The 26,627-nt window shown below is 32.9% G+C and overlaps 1 protein-coding gene across 1 annotated transcript; it reads right to left on the bottom strand.

Moving 5' to 3' along the window:
- Positions 1–276: 276 nt before the first annotated feature.
- On the bottom strand, positions 277–12,703 carry LOC142610077 (pyruvate decarboxylase 1-like). The gene is made up of 6 exons (XM_075781786.1): positions 12,069–12,703; positions 2,557–2,720; positions 1,465–2,115; positions 1,261–1,378; positions 735–923; positions 277–638 (listed from the first exon to the last, which is right to left on the bottom strand). The coding sequence occupies exons 1-6, from the start codon at positions 12,594–12,596 to the stop codon at positions 468–470; spliced, it is 1,821 nt and encodes a 606-aa protein (XP_075637901.1). The 5' UTR covers positions 12,597–12,703; the 3' UTR covers positions 277–467.
- Positions 12,704–26,627: the final 13,924 nt, after the last annotated feature.

Below are 26,627 nucleotides of genomic sequence, written 5' to 3'. Positions count from 1 at the left end.
TGTAACATCCGTCCGTATCGTGGCAAAAATGCAACATTACTGTTCAATGTTGCAAAAATATGGCACATTTGACACATCTGATAATGCTCTGTTTTTGTGTTTGGTGTGCCAAATGTGCCAAATATTTGTCATTTGGCACATCTGCTGTGGATGCTCTAAGTTGTGATTGAAGCAACGTCACCCTCGGGCTTCGAATAAGCCTACCACTAATACTACTTTTAATATGCACTAATCTCAACAGACCATATCAATAGTCTTGGAAAAAGATTTGAAAAATGTTATCACAAAACTCATTAATTTGATCTTTCAATAGTAAAGCAAATTTAAAGAGAACATACACATAAATCAGCAAAGCTCTCCTTGTTCATTACGCAAACCACTCAAGAAGCAAACTCAATATTACCATGTTAACATAAAACTGCTCAATTTATTTTGTGCTTTTCAATCTCATTAATGTGGCTAAAGATTTACTGAGGGTTGGGTGGGCGGCTATTGGCAGCAGAGACCCTTGAGCCAAATTCAAGCAGCTCTTTGCTGGTGTCATCCTTGTGAACAACCACCTCAATGAAGCACAGGTTGTCCTTCTTATACCCTGTTGCTGTTTCAATTGCTTCAATCAGCTCCTCCTCGCAACGGACCTGAAAACAATGAATGTACAAAATAATGGTAGTATCAGTGTTTCTAAGCATTGGTATTGATGCACTAGAGGGTATGCAGCATGTTAAACAACTCACCTTGGTTGTCCAGCACTTGCCCTCGCCATTGTGGAGTGCATCAACCAACCCGGTGTAATTCCAGTTCTTAATCACGTTGTAAGGCCCGTCATGGATTACAGCTTCAGTGGTGTATCCACCATTGTTAATCAGGAAGATGATGGCCCTTTGCCCATATCTAATCATTGTTGACACATCTTGTACAGTGAACTGCAAGGCAATAAAAAACACATCAAGATTTTACGAATCAAAGTCCTGGGTGAAATCTTGGCAGTTCTAGTATGTTGGAAAGAATTAATATGTAGATTTAGGTAAGATACAGCAATCCATGTATGACATTTGAAACATTTACATACAATGCCATTCTGGAATTTTGCTAGAATTTTTCATGACAATATTGATTCTAGATTTACATTTGTTGAGTGATAAATGTCAAAATAAGTTGAAAAGAATCAATTAACAATTTGGATGTGGTCCACAAGGTTCTTACTTGCCTACATTGTAAGCAGAAAAAAAATTGCTACAGACAAATAGGAACAAGGCAAACCTGGAAGCTCCCATCACCAATGCAAGCAATCACTCGCTTCTCAGGCACAGCCTGTGCATAGCCAAGAGTCGCACCAACTGACCAACCAACTGATCCATATTGCAATTGGAACTCATATCTGCAAGCCAATCAAAACTTTGAATTAATACTAAAAGCTCCAACTTAGAAACAAACATCAAATACTGTATGTTCTCCACCACTTACCCGCAGCCCCGTGGCAATTTCAGCTTCTGGCAGTTAAACCATGAGTCCCCTGCCTCAGCAATCACAGCAGTCTCACTAGACAGCATGTTCTGTATATGCTGGAACAGAACACTAACCCTCAAAGGTTCTTTTGGTGCAGACTTCAAAGGATGTCCCTCAGGAACAGAGATCCTATGATAGTTCTCATAAGCAGTTGTATTACACTTGAGCCGCTTGCCAAGTGCTCTGAGGAAATCCTTCATCAAAATACACCCAAATGCAGGTCCATTCCCGATCACAACACGGTTAGGTTGCACAATGATTGCCTTCTCTTTCTTGAGAAGCAATGAGTACCCAACAGAGGTAAAGTCATTGAATATAGGTCCAGCAAACAAATAAGCATCTGCAGACTCCACAATCTCAGCGCAAAATGGAGTGCTGACAGCACCCCAATAAGTCCCAATGAAATGTGGGTGGTGCTCAGGCACAAGCCCTTTCGCTGGTGGCATCATAGCAAGGGGATAACCACAGGCATCAGCTAGTTCAACAAATGCATCGGTTGCATTTGCAACTCTCAGTTTAGGACCCCCCACCAAAACTGGTTTGACAGCCTTGTCCAAAAACTTCGCTGCTGCCTCCAATGCAGCCTCTAATCCCATCTGATTACTCAATCTTTATCCTCCCCAAAACACAAAAAACGCAATAAGTAAATCTCATAATAGTACAACCAGAATCACAGGCTGTACAAAAAGATGGTTTTGAAAACATGATTTTTAAAAACGCAATTTGAGCATTTGAAAAATCTATAAAATGTACCGTTGCTCTAAAAGCTGCAATACAGAAACGAAGTTGAAAATGCATAATTTGCAATTTGAAGATGCATTTCTTCTAACTTCGATTTTAAGAACACAAAAATATGCCAGTTTTTTTTGTGTTTTCATTTAAGATCACTCTTTTTCACCGCGAAATTGTAATGTCAAGTAGAATCTCCTATTTGGTAACATGGTTTCAACAGTACCTTTTCAAAATATAGTTTTCTAATATTCACTTTTTCCTACACAAGGAAAATAAAATCTCCTTAAATAATAAAAAATAAAAAGTCCAAAATTTTACCTGGGACTGAACGAAAATGGAACAGGTTCACGACTAAACGTTGGATGAGGAATCCCAGCCAAGTTACAGCTTATACTAACGTAAACAGGCTTGCTTTCCTTCAATGAAGTCGAAATCGCAGTATCAATCAACTCATGTGCATCTTCCAAATTATTCACCACAGCCTATAACAAACAAAATTAAGTAAAAAAATCACAACTGTTAGAGCATTTTAATATTAGTTAATTAAAATAAATTTATATGACAATATAAATGTAAAGATGTAGGAGTTAATATAGAGGATAATGAGTTACTGGAATGTTTAATCCCACATTGAAAATGAGATAGACTCTTTTATTCTTTTTAATTGTGGCAATTAATGGGTTAATATGTATAGATGCATGTCCAATGGAGAGGTGAAGGAAGGAGGCCAATCATTTCTATGATTACTAGTCGCGAACTTGCGAGTGATAATTTTTTTTATGGTGATCTCATTAAATATATATTCTTAAAATATAGACTAATTTAATAAAGAGTAATGTAATTCATATTTATATTTTCATTTATTATAGAAACAATAAAAAAGTGTAATATATATATATATAATTTATTTCATACAAAAAAGAGAACAATACAATTTTTTTTTATAGGAAGTCAAAAGGAAAGTTAGTGAAAATATTCACTTTTTAATAAAATTTATTTATAAAATTTTGTGTATAATTAAAAAGTATATAAAATTTGGAAATTATTATTTTAGTTTTAAACAAACTTTCTCAAACATTTTTTTTTATCCTTATATCTAAAACATCGGAAAAAGTATCTAAAAAATTAATAAAACTTAACAATGATTAACTAGACCAATTAGGAAACATATTTGTTGTCGATAATTTGTTGAGGTTATTGTGGGGGGTAAAAGCACTTGAATAAATGTTTGGGCTTTGGGCCTGATTGATTGGTATAAGTCTGTTTGATCAGGGCCTCTAGGCCCACAGGTCAGTCCACACTATAGTGGTCCGAAGAGTTGTCCGAGGAGGAGTATCTCCTCGGACAGGCCCAGTGAGGGCCCTGGGACTTGCTAAACGGCTTAGAGGCAAAATTCTGGAAGGTCTGTTGGGTAAAGGTGTGATCCAAGCACCCTTTAGAAGCAGAAACGTGTAAGAAATATCTGAGGAAAAAGCTGCTACCACTGCATTAAAGGCCCTGCATCTACCTCCCTGGTTGCATTAATGGAGAAATGACCTCTGAACAGTAGAATTCAGCCTTCCAGCTATTATTTGAAGACTTTATGAAGGTGGTGGATGGGACAAGTATCTGGGAGGAAGATCTGTGTTACACGTGGATGAAACAGGGAAGAAGAAGAAGGATATAAGAAGACGAGAGAGGAAAGAAGAGGGGGATCTTCTTCTTGGTTAAAAAAACTAAACCTTGTACACTTTGGCCTAGAAAGAGAAATACTATATAAATTGTCCTCGGCTTACGTCCGAGGAGGTTTCTTTGTCATATTTATTTATCATTTGCATAGATTGTGGCACTCTAGCCTGTTAATTAACTTCCAACATTCCAAACCTAAGTTTCAAACTCATACTCTACAAATTTCATTGTATAAGGCTCTTTGGGCCTAAGCCCATCGCTTGTTTTGGGTTCGTGTACAAATTGTGCACTTACAGTTATTATCTTTGCAGAAATTACAAATTCGTCCACCAACAAAGATTATCAAATAAAAAATTATTAGCAAAGTCGTAGAATTAAGTTTCTATATATGCATCGTTGTAAAATAATAATAACAAAGAAAACACAATTGCAAAAGTTAAAATATGTTATTCATCCGATTATTTTCTTTTGACTAACCTTTGATTTCTTTGAATAAGTGGTATTATAAAGTACTTCTAATACAACGACTAAGAGTATACTTTTACTATAAAAACTACAAAAATTTCCACCCAAAAGGATTAAAAAATAAAAATAAAATTTAGTAAAGTCTCATAGTTTAACATTTAAATGGATCAATAAAAAAAAAATCAAATTCTAACTTGCAAAACAACTAATTATTAACCCAAATCAAATAAAAAACCAATGGGATAAAGAAAAAGAACTTGTGATCAAGAATTAGAATACCAAAATACTAAATATGCATAAAAGTCTATACAAATTTATCAAAAATAGAAACAAATGTAATGTGACAATTAAATCAACAATAACAAATATAACCATTAGTGGAAAAAATAAGTGGTTGAAACAATAAAAAAAAATCCACCGAAAGAGAGACTAAATTGGAGAGAGAGAGAGAGTATTGACCTCTTATGTCATGGACAACTTGGAAGGAATAAAGGAGGGGTGGAAATGAAATAATAAGAAATTTATATAAAAATTAAGATGGAAGAGGAATGGTGAAAGTAAATGAAAGGTTAAATAAAGTGAAACTGTAGAATTTAAGAAGATATAAATAACAAAATTTTAAAATCTATTGAGGGAAGCAAATGTAAAATTTTAAAAAACAATGATTGGAGGAGATGAAAGATTGAATTAAGAAGACAATAGTTGAAGAAGATGAAAAGTTGAACAAAGTAAAAATTGCTAAAGATGTGTAAAAAGAGTTTTGTAAACATTCTTTACATGCCTCAAAAAATAAAATAAAAATAAAGATAAAAATAAAAATGCAATTTGTTATTTGTTATATTAGGAAATGGGAACAAATCTTTAAGAATATAATAGATCATAATTAATTTTACTTACAAAATAGAAATATAACCAATTTTTCAGCACAGTAAATCTTAAAATTTACTCTCCTTTCACTGTATTTTTTTCCCGGGTCACTTAACATACAAGAGAAGGTCAAGTATCTTTGCAATAGTACCACTAAAACATCAACAAAAGACCAAATTAAAAATTATCTCTTCCACACGACAATATTTTAAATATTAATATATAGTATTCACACAACTTGATGATTAAGAAAAATCAAATAACAAACAAAACAAATCAGAGACAGAATTAAAATTTTTAATAGCCAACTATATTGATAAAACTAAATTAAAATTATATATATATATATATATATATATATATGTAAGTGCACAATTTGTACTCGGACCCAAAAACAAGTGATGGGTTCAGGCCCAAAGAGCCTTATACAATGAAATTTGTGGAGTATGGGTTTGAAACCTAGGTTTGGGATGTTGGAATTTGTATAGCTTTTCTTTCTCTAAGCAAAAGATTACAATTTGTGTTTTCAAAAGAGAGGCCCTCTCCCTTCTTTCCTCTCTCGTCTTCTTATATCCTTCTTCTTCTTCCCTGTTTCATCCACATGTAACACAGATCTTCCTCCCAGATACTTGTCCCATCCACCACCTTCTTAAAGTCTTCAAATAATAACTAGAAGGCTGAATTTTACTGTTCAGATGTTATTTCTCCATTAATGCGGCCAGGGAGGTAGATGCAGGGCCTTTAATGCGGTGGTAGCAACTTTTTCCTCAGATATTTCTTACACGTTCTTGCTTCTAAAGGGTGCTTGGATCACACCTTTACCCAACAGACCTTCCAGAATTCTGCCTCTAAACCGTTTAACAAGTCCCAAGGCCTTCGCTGGGCCTGTCCGAGGAGTTACTCCTCCTCGGACAACTCCTCGGACCATTATAGTGTGGACTGACCCATGAGCCTAGAGACCCTGATTGAACAGACTTGTACCAACTAATCAGGCTCAAAACCCAAATGTTTATTTATACACTTTTACCCCCCCCACCATATATATATATATATATATATATATATATATATATATATATATATATATATATATATATATATATAATTAGACTTTTTTTCTTCATTCCATCACAAGCAATGAAAAATAAAAGAATAAATGGGTTAAAAAAAAGTGGAAGGAAACAAAAGAAATACTATGGAAACTACCAAAACTAAAAATACACCATCATCACATTCACAATAATATGGAGGAAAAGAAAATTAATTTAATTTAAACAATGAAAATTATATTTAATTAAACAGAAGATTCTCATAATATGCATTAACATGCATAAGGCATGGTGGATGGTTCACTCTAAATAATGTGAAAATTTTGGTAAAATTTAGTTAAGAATAATTCAAAAGTATTGTAATTGAAGGAATTTTACCTTAAAAAGATTGATATAAGTTTCTTTGTAAACAATTTCTTTTGTGTAGCTTGCTGTCTAAGAAAGCACATACACTTCATTTAGGGTGTCATACCCTTGTCGTACTATAAATTTTCAAAAACCTATTTGCATATAAAGATGCTTTATTTCCTCAAAAAAAAAAAAAAAAAGATGCTTTATTTTTACTTGGGAGTTGCTCTGGTTTTATTGGCAACTCATTGGTCATCATCATAAATGGCAGAATTTAATAGTAATTTATCTTAAGATATATGAATCATACATCATTTGGAGACCCTCCTCATAAATGTTAAGATATAAATTTTTGTAATTGAAAAATAAAGCGCATAATGATTAGGGATATTTAAGAATTACTTTGTGGCTTAGTAAATGTTGAAGGGAAAAAGAAAAAGAAAAAGAAAAAGAAAAAGAATGTTATTCTAGGAAGATAGATTTAACGAAGGAGAGATTTGAGGAGACCATTTTTGCATTTAATTATTAATGCAGTGGTTTTATGGGGAAAAAAAAAACTTATTATATAATCTTACAGCCAGCCCATCAAGTTAATGATATGGAATATTACAGATTTAAATTAAAGTAGGTAATATGTAAAGGCAAAGTTATATGTAAAGTTAAAACTATCCAAGATAAATGTGTAAAGTCAATAATTTATTTATATATTTTTGTAAAAGAAATTAGGAATAAAAAATAAAGATTATGTGGTCAATGACGTGGTATAACAGGAGTGTGGTCAATGATGCAAAGAAGTATACTGCTAGAAGATTTTTTCATTACCAAATGGTGGATGAAAAATCAATGGTAGATCAAGCACAAGACATCCAGATGATTGCGTCAGAATTGAGATTTGAAGGCATAAATATTGGAGATAATCTAGTAGTAACTAGCATAGTTGATAAACTACCACAATCTTAGAGGGAGTTCTAAAAGACTTTGCGGCACAAACAAAAGGAGACATCTTGGGAGACTTTGATCACACATCCGTGTGGAGGAGGAGGCTAGAGGACAAGATGCACTCATGACACAAGAGAGTAATGGTAATTCCACCCTAAAGGTAAACCATATTTCTGCTAATAATAATATGCCCAAAAATCATTTTCCTAGAAATAGTCAATTGAAGCCTAAAAAGAGAGTTTTCAAAAATAATAATAGACCTTAAGGAAGGGGAAACCTGAATAAAAATAACAATAAGAACCGAGAACCCCTTTCACAAAATCAATTTAATAATTCTTGTTTTGTTTGTGGCAAGAGTGGGTATATTGCTCGATTTTGCAAATTTTGAAAACATGAATCTGTTCCCAAGCTAATATAACCAAAGAGCCTTTAGTGGCAATGATTATAGACATCAATATGGTGCAATATATTGAAGGGTGTTGGGCAAATTTTGGTGCTAATAGGCATGTCTGCTATGACAAAGATTGGTTCTAGTTGCACACTACCTTTGAAAAAGAAAAATCAATTATGCTTGGTGACTCTAGCTAACATTGAATGAAGTGCTTTACACTTTGTCCATGAGGAAGAATTTGATGTCAAGTTTTTTGCTTAACAAGGCTGGCTTCAAGCAAACTATGGAATCTGATAATTATGTAATCACTAAAAATGGATTATTTGTGGGCAAGGGTTATGCTTGTGATGGAATGTGTAAGTTAAATTTTGAAAATAATAAAGCATTTACTAGTTCAATCTATATGCTTTCTTCTATTAGTTTTTGGCATGCTCATTTGTGTCATATAAATAACAGATATGTGGGAATCATCAGTAGTTTAGGATTAATTCAAAGATTGTTAATATATTTTGAAAGATGTGAAACCTGTAGTCAAGCTAAAATTACAAAAATGCCTCATAAAAGGGTTGTAAGAAATACCGAATTACTTGAGTTAATTCACTCTGATTTATGAGAATTTGAGGGAGTTTTAACTCGTGAAAGAAATAGATATATTATCACTTTTATTGATGATTTCTCAAAATATATAGCTCCTTATTTGTTGAAAAATAAAACTGATACTTTTGAAAAATTTCAAGATTTTTTAAAAGATGTTGAAAATCAATTCAATAGAAAAATAAAAAGAATAAGAAGTGATAAAGGTTGTGAGTATGAATCAAGTGCATTCAACTCATTTGTTCAATCTTTGAGAATTATCTATGAAACTACTGCACCATATTCACCTGCTTCTAATGATGTGGCTGAAAGAAAAAACAGAATTCTAATTGAGTTAACAAATGTCATGTTAATTGAATATGATGCACCTTTGCATTTTTGGGATGAAGCTATTTTAACTGCATGTCATGTTTTAAATAGGGTGCACCATAAAAAATCACATACCACACATTTTGAGATGTGGAAATGACTTAAACTAAATTTGGGATATTTGAAAGTATGAGATTGTCTTGCTTACGTAAGGCTTATTGACCATAAAATACCTAAATTAGGTATAAGAAGAACTACCTGTGCTTTTCTTGGTTACACGATTAATAGTACAGCCTATAGATTTTTTTATCTTGAAAAAAAAATAAATTTTGAATCTAGAGATGCAATTTTTCATGAAGAAAATTTTCCTTTTAAATTGAAAAATAGTGGGGGTGGAGAAAATATTTTGTTACAACCTAATTCTTCTACTTCTCATTTACAAAATCAAGAAAATTTTGAAATGGAACCTAGGAGTAAAAAAGCTAGAGTTGGAAATGATTTTAGTCCTAATTACTATATTTTTAATATTGAGGAAAATCTCCAAAATTTAAAAGAAGTTTTAACATCACCTGATGCTATATTTTGGAAAGAGGCTGTAAATGATGAAATGGATTCTCTAATTTCTAATAGAACTTGGAAATTAGTAGAAATGGAACCTAGAAGGAGTAGAAAAGCTAGAGTTGGAAATGATTTTAGTCCTACTTACTATATTTTTAATATTGAGAAAAATCTCCAAAATTTAAAAGAAGCTTTAACATCACCTGATGTTATATTTTGGAAAGAGGCTGTAAATGATGAAATGGATTCTCTAATTTTTAATAGAACTTGGAAATTAGTAGACCTTCCATTGGGTTGTAAATGGGCCCTTAGAAAAAAGTAAAAACTTGATGGATCAATAGATAAGTTTAAAGCTAGACTTGTTGTAAAATGTTTTAAACAAAAAGCTGATATTGATTTCTTTAATAAATTTTCTCCGGTAACAAGAATTACGTCTACTAGATTATTAATTGCTATTGCTGCAATTTTTTATTTGAAAATTTATCAAATGGATGTAAAAATAGTTTTTCTAAATGGGGACCTAGAGGAAGATATTTATATATATCAACCCGAAGGCTTTGTAGAGCTTGGACAAGAAAACAAGATATGTAAGCTAACTAAATCCCTATATGACTTAAAATAAGCACCTAAACAGTGGCATGAAAAGTTTGATTCTTGCACAATTAAGAATGATTATAAATCAAATAAATGTATTTATTATAAATCATGGAATAATTCACATGTTATTATTAGCCTCTATGTGAATGATATGTTGATTTTTGGCTCAAATATGCATGTTATAAATGAGACAAAAAATATGCTTAAAAGCCATTTGGATATGAAAGATCTTGGTGAGGCTAATTTTATTTTAGGCATGAAAATTACAAAAACATGTGATGGAATATTTCTTTATCAATCACATTATGTTGAAATTTTTTTGAGAAAATATAATTTTCATGATCACAAAAGTGTAGCTACTTTTTTTATTCTAGTGTCATTTATTTCCTGGAATAATGATTATGAGACTTTTAATCAAAAGGATTATGCTAGCAGTTTGCGTTATGCTACTAATTGTACTAGACCTGACATTGCATATGCAGTAGGAGTGCTTAGCAGATTTACTAACAAGCCTAGTAGAGATTATTGGTTAACTATTGAGCGAGTCATGAGATATTTAATTGGTACTAAAAGTTATGGCTTATTTTATAAAAATACCCTGTTGTGATTGAAGTTTTTAGTAATGCCAATTGGAATAATTTGTCAAGTGATTATTTCTCTACTTCTAGTTACATTTTTAACTTAGGTAGTGGTGCTATTTGTTGGAAATCTAAAAAGCAAACAATAATTACTAATTCAACACTGGAAGCTGAATTAATAGCAATTGCTTCGACTAGTCAAGAGGCAAATTGACTTAAAGATTTTTTATACAAAATTCCACTTTGGGAAAAGCCAATTCCACCTATATTAATTCATTGTGATAGCACTGTCATAATTGGTAGAGTTAAAAACCATTATTACAACTGTAACTCCAGACCTATAAGAAGAAAGCACAGTACCGTGCGATTTTATTTGAGTAGTGGCATCATAACTGTAGATTATGTTAAATCTAATGATAATCTTGCAAATACATTTACTAAGGCATTGGCAAAAGATAGGGTCTAGAATACATCGTAGGGGATGGGACTAAAGTCCATAGATTCATGAGCCATGTATGAGGATATCCAACCTAAGGACCATAGATCCTGAGAATTGGTTAATGGAAAAACGAACCATACATTGGTTGTAAGAAATGCACTATCTATATCCTTAATTATTTATGTTGTAAATAATTTTTTAATTGTTCATCTTTATAATGTAAGTGTATGTATCATGTAATGTTGGAACGGTTGACTAAAAAACTCTTAATGAAATTTGTAACTCGTATGAGTGGGGTGTTAGAATTACAAGAGCATTCTTGACAAAATTTCATTTGTGAGTGTGGAGGTGGAGCTGCTCCCTACGAGATTTGGACTTACTCTCAAATACACTCATGAAACTAGGATAAGCACACGACTATAAAGTGCTGGCTATAAAGTGCTGGCTATAAAAGCTCATGTCTGAGTTGTTATGTGTAAGCATTGAAGCTTAATTTCCACAAAGCAGTCCTAATTCAAGTCGAAGACTACTACGACTCTGGAGTTAAGATCATTGATTTACTAAATGAAGGTTCAATGCAAAGAACACATTCTTAATGCATAATGACTTGTCTTTGCCTGGTAATCTCCTTTTAACAAAAAATTTTAATATTAAAATGAGTGGAAGATTGTTGAAGCATTTAATATTATTTAATTAAAATAAATTTATATAACAATATAAATGTAAAAATGTGTGAGTTAATATGAAAATAATGAATTAGTAGAATGTTTAATCTTACGTTAAAAATGAGAGAGAGAGAGAGAGAGAGAGAGAGAGAGAGAGAGAGAGAGAGGCTCTTTTATTCCTTTTAATTATGATAATTAATAGATCAATATATATTGATTCAGATATTGAGTTATATACGACATTTTTGGGCCGTTTAAAAACTAAAAAACGCAGCTAGGTCCCAATTTTTTTGTTTACCATACTCAATTGGGTCTCAATCATCTTTTTTTAATTGTTTTTGGAGAGAAAATCATTTTTTTTACCTGATAGCAAGTGACAGTACGAAAACACCGAAGCTCTTGACTAAAGTCAGGCAATCCAATAGTATGGTGCAAAATCCTGTTGGTTCCATAGTCATTGGAGATGGGCCCACCAACAATGCAAATGAGAGGAAGGTTTTCACTGTAAGCGCCAGCGATCGCGTTGAGCACACTGAGCCCACCGACGGTGAAAGTAACAACGCACGCGCCGACGCCACGGGACCGCGCGTAGCCGTCGGCGGCGTAGCCAGCGTTGAGTTCATTACAACAGCCAACGTTGGTGAGACCAGGCTCGGCGATGAGGTGGTCGAGGAGAGTGAGATTGAAGTCACCTGGGACAGAGAATATGTCAGTGACACCGATTTGAATGAGTCGATGAGCAAGGTAGCGACCCAGTGTGGTGTCCAAGGGGGTGATAATGGTGGGAGAGAATGAGCTTTGGATGGTGGAGACGGCGCCGTTTGACGGTGCGGCATAGAGATCTGTGCAGGTGGGGGGGCACGCATCGAGTGCTCCTATTTTGGTGTCCATGTTTTGAGAGAGAATGTAAAAAAGGAAGCGAATGAAGGAATGGTTTTGGTTAGTTGTTTTGTTTGTGTGATAGATCTAGAACGAGAGAGAGAGAGAGAGTAGAGGAATAGAGTAGGAGTGTTTTGTTTGTGTAGGAATTGGTGAGTGAGTGAGAAGTGGAAGTGAATTTATAGGGTGATTTTGATCGTGGGATTTGTTACTAGGGGCAGTTTTGGAAGGTGCTTTGTAGTTTTTTTTTTTTTTTTGAGGTAATAGATAGAACTTTATTTGATGTAAGAAGCTATAATCAGGTACATGTATGGCCGTGTGTCACCAAACCAAGGAGAAACATTAAAAGCGCTAGTGGCGGAGCTAGAAATTTAGGTCAAGAGGAGCAAGATTAAAAGATAAGATTGAAAATAAAAAACTAATCTAAAAAAATTTAAATATGAATATTAAGAGTACGCAATATACCTGTGAATATTTAAATGTGACTTAAGCTCTGTTTGTTTCAATGTAAAATATTTTTAGGAAAATATTTTCCAATTTTACGGTGTTTGTTTTACAGTAAAATATTTAGTCAAAAGTAAAATATTTTTAGTCAACTAAATGAACCTAAGCAAATTTATGTAAAATATTTTACACTTAAAATTTTGGAAAAACATTTTACATTTGCTCACTCCTTTGCCCCCGATACTTATCAATCCCACACTTTCGCGCTAAAACTCTCCCTCTCGTATATCTCTCCAAAACAATCTAGGCACCCTCTCAGATTTCTCTCCAGAAATCCTAGCCACCTCCGGTCCCATCTCCTACCAATCTCCGATTTCAAGGTCCAAGACACCGCCGGCCAGCTCCAGCTTCCGCCAGCGCCGCCCATCGCAGGCAAAATCAGGTACTTTTCTGCCTTTTTAGATTAGATTTCTCCTTTTCTTTTCGCTTTTCTTCTCTAACCCTTCTCTGGTTTTTCTTAGGTTTGATCTTTTGTTTTATTCTTATTATTATGCATCTGTGTGTGTCGGTATGGTTTTCTTTCATTTTGGCTTCCATTTATTCTTCGAGTTTGTACGTTTTGTAAACAACTAGATGTGGGTTATATAATTGGTTTTGCATTGTTCTGGGTACGGTTGTTAAACTGGATGGTTGCTTGATTTTGGGTTTGCCATAAGATATAAAGCTAGTGGCTTTTTTAACAATTCTGAGATTTTGGGTTTTGCTATATGATGTATATGATTGGCCACTTATACTCCATCAGAGGCTATAGGTAAATTTTTGTCTTTCTTTCCCCTGTTAAGAAAAGTGTTCACCTCTTCAGATATGTCCATTCAATGTTATATGATTTACTCTTTGTCAGTGGAATCATGTGGATGTCGGCGTTGCACACTTGTTCCTTTTCTTTTAGGCCCACACCTCTTCAGATATGTCCACTATCCAATTATTAGGAGTTAGGAGGAGATCTGAAAGTGACTTTAGAAATTGCAGAATGATGGAAGGAATACATGTAATTGATCTTGATTAGTTGATAAGTATCCATAACTGATCCCAATTTACATGAGATTAAGGTGTAGTTGAGTTCAGTGCAGTTAAGTCTTTTTATCTTTGAAATGATTGCCAACAATGAACGATTTCTTTAGGATATATAACTATGTATCTTTAATGCATTGTATAAACATGCTGTCTTGATCAAAGTTCCAATCATCTCCAAAAGGAATGACGCCCAAATTAAAACCAAATGCTTCCAGTAATAAAAATTTAAAAGTTGCATGAAGTTGAAAAAAAAACAGTAAATCCTCAATTCTCACTATGCAATATAAAATATTTAATGTGGTCAAGAAAACTTTAACTCCCTTTGCAAATGTGGGTATTAGCCTCTCCTCTTTCTTGGGGTCTTTTACCTGCTCCAATGACCATGTTTCATCACCGAGTCCCTTCACTCTCTCATTTTTATTAATGCTACCCGCCTTGTTGCTGATTATCAACTAAAACACTATTATGCTTGAAATCTTTTATAGACAACATTGGCTTCTTTTTAAAAGTAATTTACTGGTTCCTAAGATATAATAACAGAGAATATACGCATTGCAAACCAAATTTTTTGGAAGGAAGGAGACTTGGGACAATTGACACAAATCATAATTTTTTTGAAACACCTAGAAGATGTATTTAACTTGTCACCCACAAAACCAGTAGACTAACCCACCACTGCCCCTAAATTATGAAATGCAAAAAGATAAAAGAAAAAATTGAAGAACAGTTGGACATCAAAGAAGAAAAGGAATAGGAGAGAGAGAGAGAGCGCCACTAACAACACATTTAGAGTATAACAAAACAAAGAATAACAGTTACATCTGTTTTCTTGTCTTACACAACAATGAGCATCACAATTTGTTTTATAGAATCTCATGCCCAAACATTTTCTTATGTTGAGTTTAATCATAGTTATCTACGAAACTAATGAAGATTCTCTGCCTCCCACATTCAATATATGAATGACTTATATAATCTCTCTAATGGACTGTTTCAGGTTATCAGATCTTCTACCTTTAATGACTAAGTTGAAATCACATCTATAAAACATTTGAAATCTAAAACCATATTATAGTAAAACTGGTATTGTACACTATAAATAACCTGAAAAAATTAGCAAGAGTTGCTGGTATTGTTCCAGCAACTCTTCTTGGAGATTACCCATGTGTTGTAATTGGCAAAGAACTCAATAAATCTGTAATTTCAACAGAATTATAGGATCAGAATTAAGCGTCCAGATTTGACTATTAAAATCAAGGGTGACACTCCCAGCATCAAAACAAAAGGCAAAGATGATAAATTAGGTTTATGTATTAGGTATAAAAGTTTAAAGATTAAATCATATGAAATAAAATTCTTGGTAAATCATACTTCAATCTAAAACAAAAACACTAAACAGAAAACAATTCTAACCCAATTACTGTAGCCAAATTCAAATCTAACTCAATACATGAATCCAAAAATATCCAACCAAATCACTAAACATAAAAATCAAGTTATGGCGTAATTTAAAAACAAATAAAAAAAAAACTTTTACTTGTAGTGGTTTTGGCTACATGACAGGTTCTCTACTTGTCTCCTCAACTTATTTAAATTTCATGGTATTTAAATATGAAATTTCATGGTATTTAAATATCAAAAGTAATCCACAATTAGCAAAGTAAACTAACGTAATTGAAATTTGAAACAAGCAAAAAAATAAAACTTTAGAACTACTATTATACCTTCAGGTTTCACAATCTAAACCCATGAAACCCAACATGAAAAACAACAAAATCAAGTCTTAAAAATCTTTTTAAAAATATCAACTAAAGTCTACTAAGTAATAAACTTACTATAAAGAAAGTTATAATATCATATTTCAAAATCCCACAATTTCACACACTTACAAAAAAGAAAAAAAGAAAAAAAGAAAAAAAAGAGCACAGGTAAGAGGCCATTAAACTCATGTAGGATTTTCATATTTTGAGGGTTTTCCCTGATTTTAACAAATAGAGAGGAAAAGGAATATGAATCCAAATTCCTAAATTGACAGTAATAATAGCTTAATTTTGCATATTTTTATCATTATTAGAAAGCATTATCATACTTATTTTGAGTTAATTCATGCATTTTATAATTGGTTTTGGAATAATGTTAAATAATCAATTTTGTGCTTAATTGAATTTTAACGTGTGAATTTGTCTTTAGTAGGATAATGAAATTAAATAAGTGGATTTGTGCAAAGAAGAAAGCCAATGTACTTTTATTTTACAAGGGCCATGATAAAGTCAAAGAAGGTCAACCCAATTAAATTCAAGTCCAATTGGAGCAAGGAATCAAATGAAATTTGCACCTAATCCAAGTCCAATTCGGATTAGGATTCCAGCTTGCGCATCAGTTAGTATTTGGAGCATAACTTTCGATTCAGATGTCCAATCGAGATTATTCAAGTTGGGCTGGAAAGCTAACTTAAAGGGCTAAAACATTGTAGTTTACCAAAAGTCCTAATTTTGAAGTTAAATGGGCCAAAAATGTCGGTTAAATAAAGCCTAAAAACCTGGGATTTTCTCCCAACGGGAATTCCACTTGTAATAGGATTCCTTGACTTATTTAAAGGCTTTTCGAGGCAAAATTTAGAACAGAACTGCTGTAGAACATAATTTAGGTTTTCTTAAAGTTTCTTTACAGTTTTTAGAGTTCTATTTGTGTTATGGCTTGTTAGAAGCATTGTTAAAACAAGGGGTGAAACCCAACCATTTATAGGTATGTTCTTAATAATTATTTATTGGTTTTAATGCTTACATTTTTATGTTTTTGATTGTTTTACTCATCTAGAAAAAATTTTAGTTCTATATAATCCTTTGATTTATCATAAACTCCAAGCACGTTAAATGCTTAGTATTCCTTGCGAACTAATTTACTAGTTTTGTTTTGTTTAAAATCAATCAATTGCATAAAACTACCTTAGACAATTAATTTTTTGAGTTTTTATTGTTAAATCATCCAACTTAAATCATCTTTCATATGAATTTTAGTTGAGTTATAAAATAAATATTGTTAAGACTACCAATAGATGTGTTGTGTGTGGATCCCTAAACCTTAGCGCTTTAATATATTGTTATTTTCTCTCAATTTAAATTACCTTTACTAAACTATCAAAAATATCTTCATTTAAATTTTATTATTTTAGTTTTATTCTCTTGTGATTTGCTAATCAATTCCATTTTCCCCGTGGATTCGACCTCGGACTTTCCGAGTTATTACTTCGCAACAATCCTCCACATGGGAGCATTATTTAAGTCACAGCCAAACCATAATCGAAGAGAATATTAGGAAAAGAAATTAGTACCTTTGCTTTGATTAAATTAGAGACTCTAGATTGTAAAATATTCCACTTCATTTCTGCAGAGAAAGAAATTGAATGTTTAAATCCAAAAGAGAAGAATTCAATCAAACCCATTACCAAAAATATTTAATAAAAAATAGTTACATATCATAATTCCGATTTCCTTAACCCTAATTTCTGGAAATAAAATCTAACTACAATTGTACAAGTGGAAAACACATAGCAAAAATAATTTAACTTTAAATTTGGTGGAAAAAAAATTTAGAGAAAGAATAGGGACCCGTTGGAGGCATTGTTAATCAAAAAGTTAGAGGGAACTCTTTTTACTCGACTTCATCTTCCTTCTTCTTCTGCTTCTTTTTCTGGAAAAATCAAAAAAACGAAAAGGTCGTTTTAGCGTAATTGGAAAGAAAGAGTTTTTGAAAGGTACTGGGAAATGGTTTTCTTTTTTCTTGATCGGAAACTATGGGGAATATGGAGTTTTTGTCTGATTTCTCAGATTTTTCTCTCTCCCAACTCTCTGCGTTCTCTCTCTCTCTCTCTCTCTCTCTCTCTCTCTCTCTCTCTCTCTCTCTCTCTCTCTCTCTCTCTGTGTGTTTATCAGATCCACGGTCTCTTTCAATTAACAATATTTTTGTTTTAAACCATGAGGGGTTTCCCTGATTTTAATAAATAGAAAGGAAAAGGGTTATGAATCTAAATTCCTAAATTGACTGGTAAAAAAAAAAAAAAGCAAATATCTACAAACATTTTGATAGAAAACCCTAAAACCCAAAACAAAAACGAATCAAATCTAAACCTACCCAACAAAAAAACTCAATTAAAAGTAACATTTCATACCTAAATCTAAAAAATGGAAAAAGAGAAAATTTACTAGTGCTGGTTCCGACAATTCGGGTGGTTGATCCTAACGGTTTCTTTCTGTGCTTGCTGTTTCGATGGTCTAAGTCTGGCCAGGGCAAAATCCCTAAAGTTACCACCAAAAAAAATATAGAGTGATAATTTGAAACCAAAGCATCCAAAGAAAGAGAATCAACCCATCTATTTTTTTTTAAAGGGTAAAAGAAGAACCCTAGAAAATTAAGGGAAACTACTGGTTTTGAATTCAAAAACATAGAAATTGAAGATTTAATATTCTAATTCGAATAGGAAAAGCAATGGTAAGGAGTTTCAATCTTTCAAACTACAAAAACAGTATTTGAAAAGGAAGGGAGTACGCTGACCTTCGGTACAAAAAAATAGAGACCATACCAGTGGAGGGTATGGTGGTCTGATGGTGGCAAAGCCTGACTTTCTTCTCAGATTTTTCTCTCTCCACCATCTTCGACAGATCGAAGTTCTTTCTCTATAATTCTCCTTTTCTTTCTACAGTGTATTTGTTTCTAGAAATATGGCGTTTGCATCTTTGGGTTTGCCTTTTTTTTTTTTTTTTTTTGGATAAGCGGGTTTGGGTTTTCATATAAAATTTTGATGAGAAGGAGTGTCCCAGACACACCGTATAGTTTTTTTTTTTTTTTTAAACTGCATATGTGCTTGTGTTTCAAGTGGTCTTTTTTCCTAACGTGGCAACACCTCCTTAATTGCAGGAAAATGCTTCTGCTTTTATATATAGTATTAGATAATATAGATATTCAAGTACATATATAGATCTATTTTTTTTAGGCGAAAATGCAAAACTGACCCTCCGACTTTCACTGTTTTTCATTTCAGTTCTCTAACTTTCTGTTTTGTCAATTTAGTCCTCTAACTTTCAATTTTTGTCAATGCAGGGCTCCGTTACAACTCAGTTAGTGGCTGCCCTTAGAACTCCTGAAACAACACCGTTTTGCATGTTTCTTTTATTAAATTCGGAATTAAAAGAAAAAAAGAAACACTGTCCGACCCAAATCCCGACTTGGAGCTCCGATCCTTACTCGAATTCAAGAAAGTGATCCATAACGACCCCAACGGTGCTGTTTCGTCTTGGGACTCGGCTACCGTCGCGTCGTTGAACGCCAATGACTATCCCTTCGCTTGAAATGGTGCTTCTGTAAAGGCAGTGATGGCGCAAACTTCGGCAATGTCACCGCTATTGTCCTCGAAGGTCTCGCACTCACCAGTGAGTTGAAGTTTCACACTCTCACTGAACTCAAATCGCTCAGAAACCTCAGCCTCGCCGGAAACAACTTCATTGGCCAGGTCGAGCCGATTCTCGGCATGATCACTACTTTGCAGCATTTGGATCTATCCAGTAACAGCTTCTCTGTTTCTCTGTTTTGATTTACGTTAGGGATTTGGGTCGGACAATGTTTCTTTGTTTTGTTTTGATTTCAGGGGAAGGGGAATGACGATGTTCCCCTTAATATATATAAAGATTTTTCTTATTTTCTTTTAATTCCAAATTTATTAAAAAAAAATGCAAAACGGCGTTGTTTCAGGAGTTCTAACGGTAGCAACTAACTGAGTTGTAACAGAACCCTGCATTGACAAAAATTGAAAGTTAGAGGAGTGGATTTTTAAAACTAAAAGTTAGAGGACTTAAATGAAAAACGGTAAAAGTTAGAGGGTCAGTTTTGCATTTTTGCCCTTTTTTTTAACTTGGATTAATTCCTAAAAAATGAAAAATATGTAGTTTTATAATGAAAAGTAAAATATAAAAATAAAATGAAGGCTTAATTCTTGAACAACAAGCGGAAATGTCATACGAGTACAATTCAATCAACTAAAAAAATAAAGAAAAAAAAACTTAAGTTTGAAATTTCAAAAAGACTGATATCTGTCATTCACATTGAAAAAGGCAAAACCAAAAGCTTATTTCAAACTCTTAACACCCTCCCATCAATCACGTGTCCTAGAAACTCACTTTTAGTGTCAATTTGAGATTCGCTTATTTTGTTGAAATTGAAAACTTTTTGCTGAAAATATGGTAGATAAAGGTAAAAGTTAGCTGAAATAGTAAAGTGAGACCCGTGAATAATAGTACCAAAAAGTACAGTAAGACCCATGAATAATAGCAAAATTAAGCTGAATAGTAAAATAAGTTGGCAGGCTAACTTTTACCTTTATCTACTGTAATTTCAGAAAAAAGTTTTCAATTTTTAGCAAAATAAGCGGATCCTAAATAAACTCTTAATACATATTTTTTAACTTTTGCATTGAGAAGAGCACTAGTCAACATACAAAACAAGAAGGAAATAAACTTGGCATGCCTTCCAACCAGATCTTCAGTACACCCACAAGAGAAACGATGTAAAACAGAGGAGAAGAAAAAGAAGAAGTGGGGATGAGAAGAAGGCTATAAAACTAAAACAATGCAAGAAGAAAAAATAGAGAAGGGTACAAGACTGAAAGCGGTGGCAATAACATTTTCTTGGCTTTTTTCTTTTTTAGTGGTTTGTTTTTATGGTTTTTTCTTTACAGGCCCGAATCAGCTTTACCAGCCGTAACACTTGATTTTCTCCGGTAAGGTCGATACAGTCTGGTATTGGCTGAAATTTGAAGCAGTATGAAACGTAAGTGTTTCTATACCAGTTCATTGACCGATAGAATAAATACCGGTTGTACCGGCTAGTACGGTACAGTATTGACTTCTTTGTTTTACAAGTGTGTGCTGATTCCAGTTTCATGAGTGTATTTTAGATCAAGTCCAAATCTCATAGGGAGTGGCCCCACCCCCACACTCACGTAGGTGAAATTTTGTCAAGGCTCTTGTAATTCTAACACCCTACTCATACGAGCTACAAATTTCATTAAGAGTTTTTTACTCAATCTCTCTACATTACAGGATAAATGCACTTACATCATAGGAATGAATAATTAAAAAACTATTTACAAAATAAATAATTAAAGAAATAACTAGTGCATTTTTTATGACTATCATATGTTTCGTTTTCCCATTGAACCTAATTCTCAAGATTTATGGTCCTTGGGTTGGGTATCCTCATACATGGCTCATGGATCTATGGACTTTAGTCCCATCCCCCTCGATGTATTCCAGATCCTATCTTTTGTCAAGGCCTTGGTAAATGGATTTGCCAAATTATCATTAGATTTAACATAATTTGCAGTATGATGCCACTACTTAAATAAGATCACACGGTATTATACTTTCTTCTTATAGGTCTGAATTTACCATTGTAATAATGGTTTTTAACTCTACCAATTGCGGCAGTGCTATCATAATAAATTAATATAAGTGGAATTGGCTTTCACCAAAGTGGAATTTCATATAACAAATCTCTAAGCCAATTTGCTTCTTCACTAGCCAATGCTAATGCTATTAATTCAGCTTCCATTGTTGAATTAGCAATTATTGTTTGCTTTTTAAATTTCCAACAAATAGCACCACTACCTAAGGTAAAAATATAACCAGTAGTAGAGAGAGAATCACCTGATAAAGTATTCCAATCAGCAAGATACTTTTTATAAAATAAGCCATAACTTTTGGTACAAATTACAGATTTCATGACTCGCTCAATAGCTAGCTGATGATCTCTACTAGGTTTGCTAGTAAATTTGCTAAGCACTTCTACTGCATATGCAATGTCAGGTCTAGTACAATCAATAGCATAACATAAACGACCAATGCTGCTAGTATAATCCTTTTGATTAAAAATCTCATCATTATTCACAAGAAATAAATGAACATTAGAATCAAAAGGAGCAGCTACACTTTTGTGATCATGAAAATATATTTCTCAACATAATGTGATTGATCAAGAAATATTTCACAACATGTTTTTGTAATTTTCATGCCTAAAATAAAATTAGTCTCACTAAGATCTTTCATATCAAATTAGCTTTTAAGCACATTTTTTGTCTCATTTATAACATGCATATTTGAACCAAAAATCAACATCTCATCCAAATATAGGCTAATAATAACATTTAAATTATTCCATGATTTAGAATAAATACATTTATCACATTCATTTGATTTATAATCATTCTTAATCATGCAGGAATCAAACTTTTCATGCCACTGTTTAGGTGTCTGTTTTAAGTTATATTGAGATTTAGTTAGCTTACATACCTTGCTTTCTTGTCCAGACACTACAAAGCCTTCGGTCCATATAAATCTCTTCCTCTAGGTCTCCATTTTGAAAAGCAGTTTTTACATCCATTTGATGAATTTTCAAAAATTGCGGCAATAACAATTAACAATCTAATAGATGTAATTCTTGTTACCAGAGAAAAAGAATCAAAGAAATCAAGACCAATTTTTTGTTTAAAACTTTTTGCAAAAATTCTAGCTTTAAACTTATCTATTGATCCATCTAGTTTTAACTTTTTTATGAGGACTTATATACAACCTATGGTCTTACAATCCGATGGAAGATTTACTAATTTCCAAGTTTTATTAGAAATTAGAGATTCTATTTCACCATTTACAGTCTCTTTCCATAATATAGCATTAGGTGATATTAAAGCTTTTTTTTTTTTTAAATTTGGGAATTTTCCTCAATGTTAAAAACATAATGATAGGACCAAAATCCTTTTCAACTTCTTCACCCCCACTATTTTTCAATTTAAAAGTAAATTTTTTCATGACAAATTGCATCACCAAATTCAAAAATTATTTTGTTTTCAAGATCAAAAAATCCGTAGGATGTACTATTAATCAAATAACCAAGAAAAGTACAGGTAGTAGTTCTTATACCTAATATAGGTATTTTAGGGTCAGTAAGTCTTACATGAGCAAGACAACCTCATACTCTCAACTATCCCAAATTTGACTTATGTCCTTTCTACATCTTAAAAGGTGCGGTATGTGACTATTTATGTGGCACCCTATTCAAAACATGACATACAGTTAAAATAACTTCATCCCAAAAATTTAAAGGTGCACTAGATTCAATTAACATGGCATTTGTTAACTCAATTAGAGTTCTATTTTTTTTCTTTCTGCCACACCATTAGAAGCAAGTGGATATGGTGCAGTAGTCTCATAGATAATTCTCAACGTCTGAACAAATGAGTTGAATGCACTTGATTCATATTCACAGTTTCTATCACTTCTTATTCTTTTTTATTTTTCTACCGAATTGATAACTTCTTTTAAAAAAATCTTGTAATTTTTCAAAATCATCACTTTCATTTTTTAACAAATAAACAGTTGTATATTCTGAGAAAGTATCAATAAAAGTGATAATATATCTATTTCCTCCACGAGTTAAAATTCCCTCAAATTCACATAAATCAAAGTGAATTTTAGCTTTACTACAAGTTTCACACTTTTCAAAATCTATGATAGTCTTGGAATTAATCCTAAACTACTCATGATTCCCATATATCTACTATTTATATGACACAAATGAGCATGCCAAAAATTAATAGAAGAAAGCATATAAACTGAATTGGTAGATTCTTTATTATTCTCAACATTTAACTTAAACATTCCATCACAAGCATAACCCTTTCCCACAAATAATCCTTTTTTAGTGATTACGTAATTATCAGATTTCATAGTCTACTTAAAGTCAGCCTTGTTAAACAAAAAGCTTGACATCAAATTCTTCCTCATGGACGAAGTGTAAAGGCTCCTCAGTTATGTTAGCCTGCAGAACAGCTTCACGTTTCTCAAATTTGCAAAATCAAGGAATATACCCACTCTTGCCACGGACAAAGCAAGATACATTAATTTGATCTTGTGAAGGGGATCCTTAGTTCTTGTTATTTTTATTTGAGTTTCCCCTTCCTTGAGGTCTATTATTATTTTTGAAAAATCTCTTTTTAGGCTTCAATTGACCATTTCTAGGAAAATGATTTTTGGGCATATTATTTATTGGCAGAAATAAGGTTTACCTTTGTGGTGGAATTACCATTGATTTTTTGGATCATGAGTGCATCTTGTCCTCTAGCCTCCTCATCCACACGGAAGCGTGTGATCAAAGTCTCCAAGGATGTCTCAATCATTTTTTGGCACACCTCTTCTGCTATACTTAATGATGATGCAAAAAAATTGTCAGTGAGTTGTTCATCCACTCGCACACCAACTAGGGTACCTGAAGAATAAGAAAACAAAGAACCAACAAAGAGCACTAGTGGGGTGTCGGCCAAAGACCCTCCAAAGTTTAAGTCAGTGATAGGAAAATCTTCTGGAACTCAATAGTATGAGAGCTAGGAATTTTCACATACATTAAAGAAGAGAAGGTTTAGTGTTTATATAGTGAGCTGACCAAGATCCCTTGAATGTAGGAGCTTTCCTTGTAGAGAAGATTTGGAATTAAGGCTCCGAGATCTCAAGGTTTCACTTCCCATATAGGGAGGATATGAACGTGTAGTATGGTCTTTGAACACGGTGTTCAAGTTATTTTCATCTAAGGGCACATGAGTGGAGAACACGTAAAGGCTTGTGGGAACTAGTACACTCAACCATCGGCATGATCACCCATCCATCGACACAATCATCCATCCGTTAGTATGCAAGTAGAGGATGAGGTATGAATAGCATGTCGAGCACATACCTGAGCTACCCAATGGGTCTTTAGTAAGAGTGGACCACTGAACTATCACGATGTTGAGGATATTGAATAGGGAATTTATCCCGATGGGTCTGTGGTTGGTGGGTTCCATTGGAGGAGGCATCCATCCTAACGGGTCAAAGTGAACTAATGAGTTTTATGGACAAAAATATCTATATCACTTAATTTGTTAAAATTGACCAGAAACAATATTTCAATAAGATTACCTAAAAAGATGTAGGAATACATATCTACAAATTTCAAGAAGTAACATAATTGAATATCTAATCATGTCATATCACAAGAACAAATGACTTTGTATTCCCAAACTCCAAACTAATGAAGATAAGTTTAGTAAAAATATGAAAAAATTTCAAAAATCACATGAATTCTACATCATGTGTTGGGTTAAAATGAATTGACCCCTTGCAAATTAATTAATTAATTAAATTACATGCAATAGTGTGGTAGCATAAACAAATCACCAAATAACTTAATGCAGCGAAAAATAAATTTGACACAGGTGATTTGTTTACAAATGAGGAAAACTACCGAGGCAAAACCCCTACTGGATGAATTTAAGGTCACCACTCCCGAGAATCCACTATTATCAATCACAAGCGGTTACAAGTATAAGGAATCTTACCAAACCATATGGTCTATCCTGAAATATCAACCTACAGTTGAACCCTTACCTCAATACCCAATTGGACTTGTATTATAGCAGCAATCTCTTCGTTCAATACTGGAATCCCAGTACATGACTAACCAATGATGCACGGATCCCAGTACGTGACTAACTCCTTTGCACGAATCCCAGTACGTGACTCACTCACCAACTTGAGGAAGATTTTTGGCAGCAAAGTTCTTCAGTTCGTCAACAATGAAGATCAGGAAACTCCTTGGTCACAAAACCCTTAGAGTAAAGACACAATAGCTTCTTTAGAGATAAAGATGAACTAGGTCACAATATGCTTGTGTTCTGTTTTCATACACTTTGTATATCCTGTGCATAATGCGACGGCCTTTAAAATAAACCTTATATATGTCTAGGGTTGTGAGAAAAGAAACCCTACACAAATATATTACAATATGCGTGTAATCAGATCTGAAAAGTTTGATTTCGTAATTCTCGACAGATATAGCTTGTTTCGAGCTTCTGTTGAGCTTCAACATTAAAGCTCGATAGAATCCTGTCGAGCTTCTGTCGAGCTTTAATGAACAGCACTTCCTTTACTTGTTTCTTGGTCAGACTTGTACGGCTTCAATACTTAACTTGAACACTTGTTTCTTAAAGTACTAAACTCATCCTAGATTTATCCAATTACAAGTAGAATGCGTTTTGTCAAAAAATTAGCCAATTACATAAAATATGTCCTAACATCATGTAACTTGCTTTAGTACGTAATATACCTAACAATCTTCTTTCATATAAAAAAGAGTTGTTATGTCAGAACATATTCACAAGAAATCTTAGATAGCAGGTTATTACTAGTTCTAATTTGAATTCACAATAAAAATTACTCTTTTATTTACCAATAACAACCTACTACATAAAACTAGTGTGTAACCCCGTACATATGCATGAAAATAATTAAAAATAATCACAATTATACAATTCAAATTATATATTTTTTTAGAAAATGTTAAAACTATTCATGATATTAGCTTACACCAATTTTATACCATAGATTTTTAAAAATATGTAATAATTTTTCATTATATATATATATATATATATATACAATTTAAAAT

Source organism: Castanea sativa, chromosome 9 (genome assembly GCF_040712315.1).
Source record: "Castanea sativa cultivar Marrone di Chiusa Pesio chromosome 9, ASM4071231v1".
NCBI lineage: Eukaryota > Viridiplantae > Streptophyta > Magnoliopsida > Fagales > Fagaceae > Castanea > Castanea sativa.
This window is presented reverse-complemented; position numbering and strand designations above follow the sequence as displayed.

Coding starts and splice junctions, on each gene's coding strand:
- LOC142610077 (XM_075781786.1), bottom strand. CDS start 12,596: ATGGACACCAAAATAGGAGCACTCGATGCGTGCCCCCCCACCTGCACA. Junction 2,116..2,556: donor CCATTTTCGTTCAGTCCCAG/GTAAAATTTTGG, acceptor GGGAGGATAAAG/ATTGAGTAATCAGATGGGAT. Junction 639..734: donor GCAAGTGCTGGACAACCAAG/GTGAGTTGTTTA, acceptor CATTGTTTTCAG/GTCCGTTGCGAGGAGGAGCT.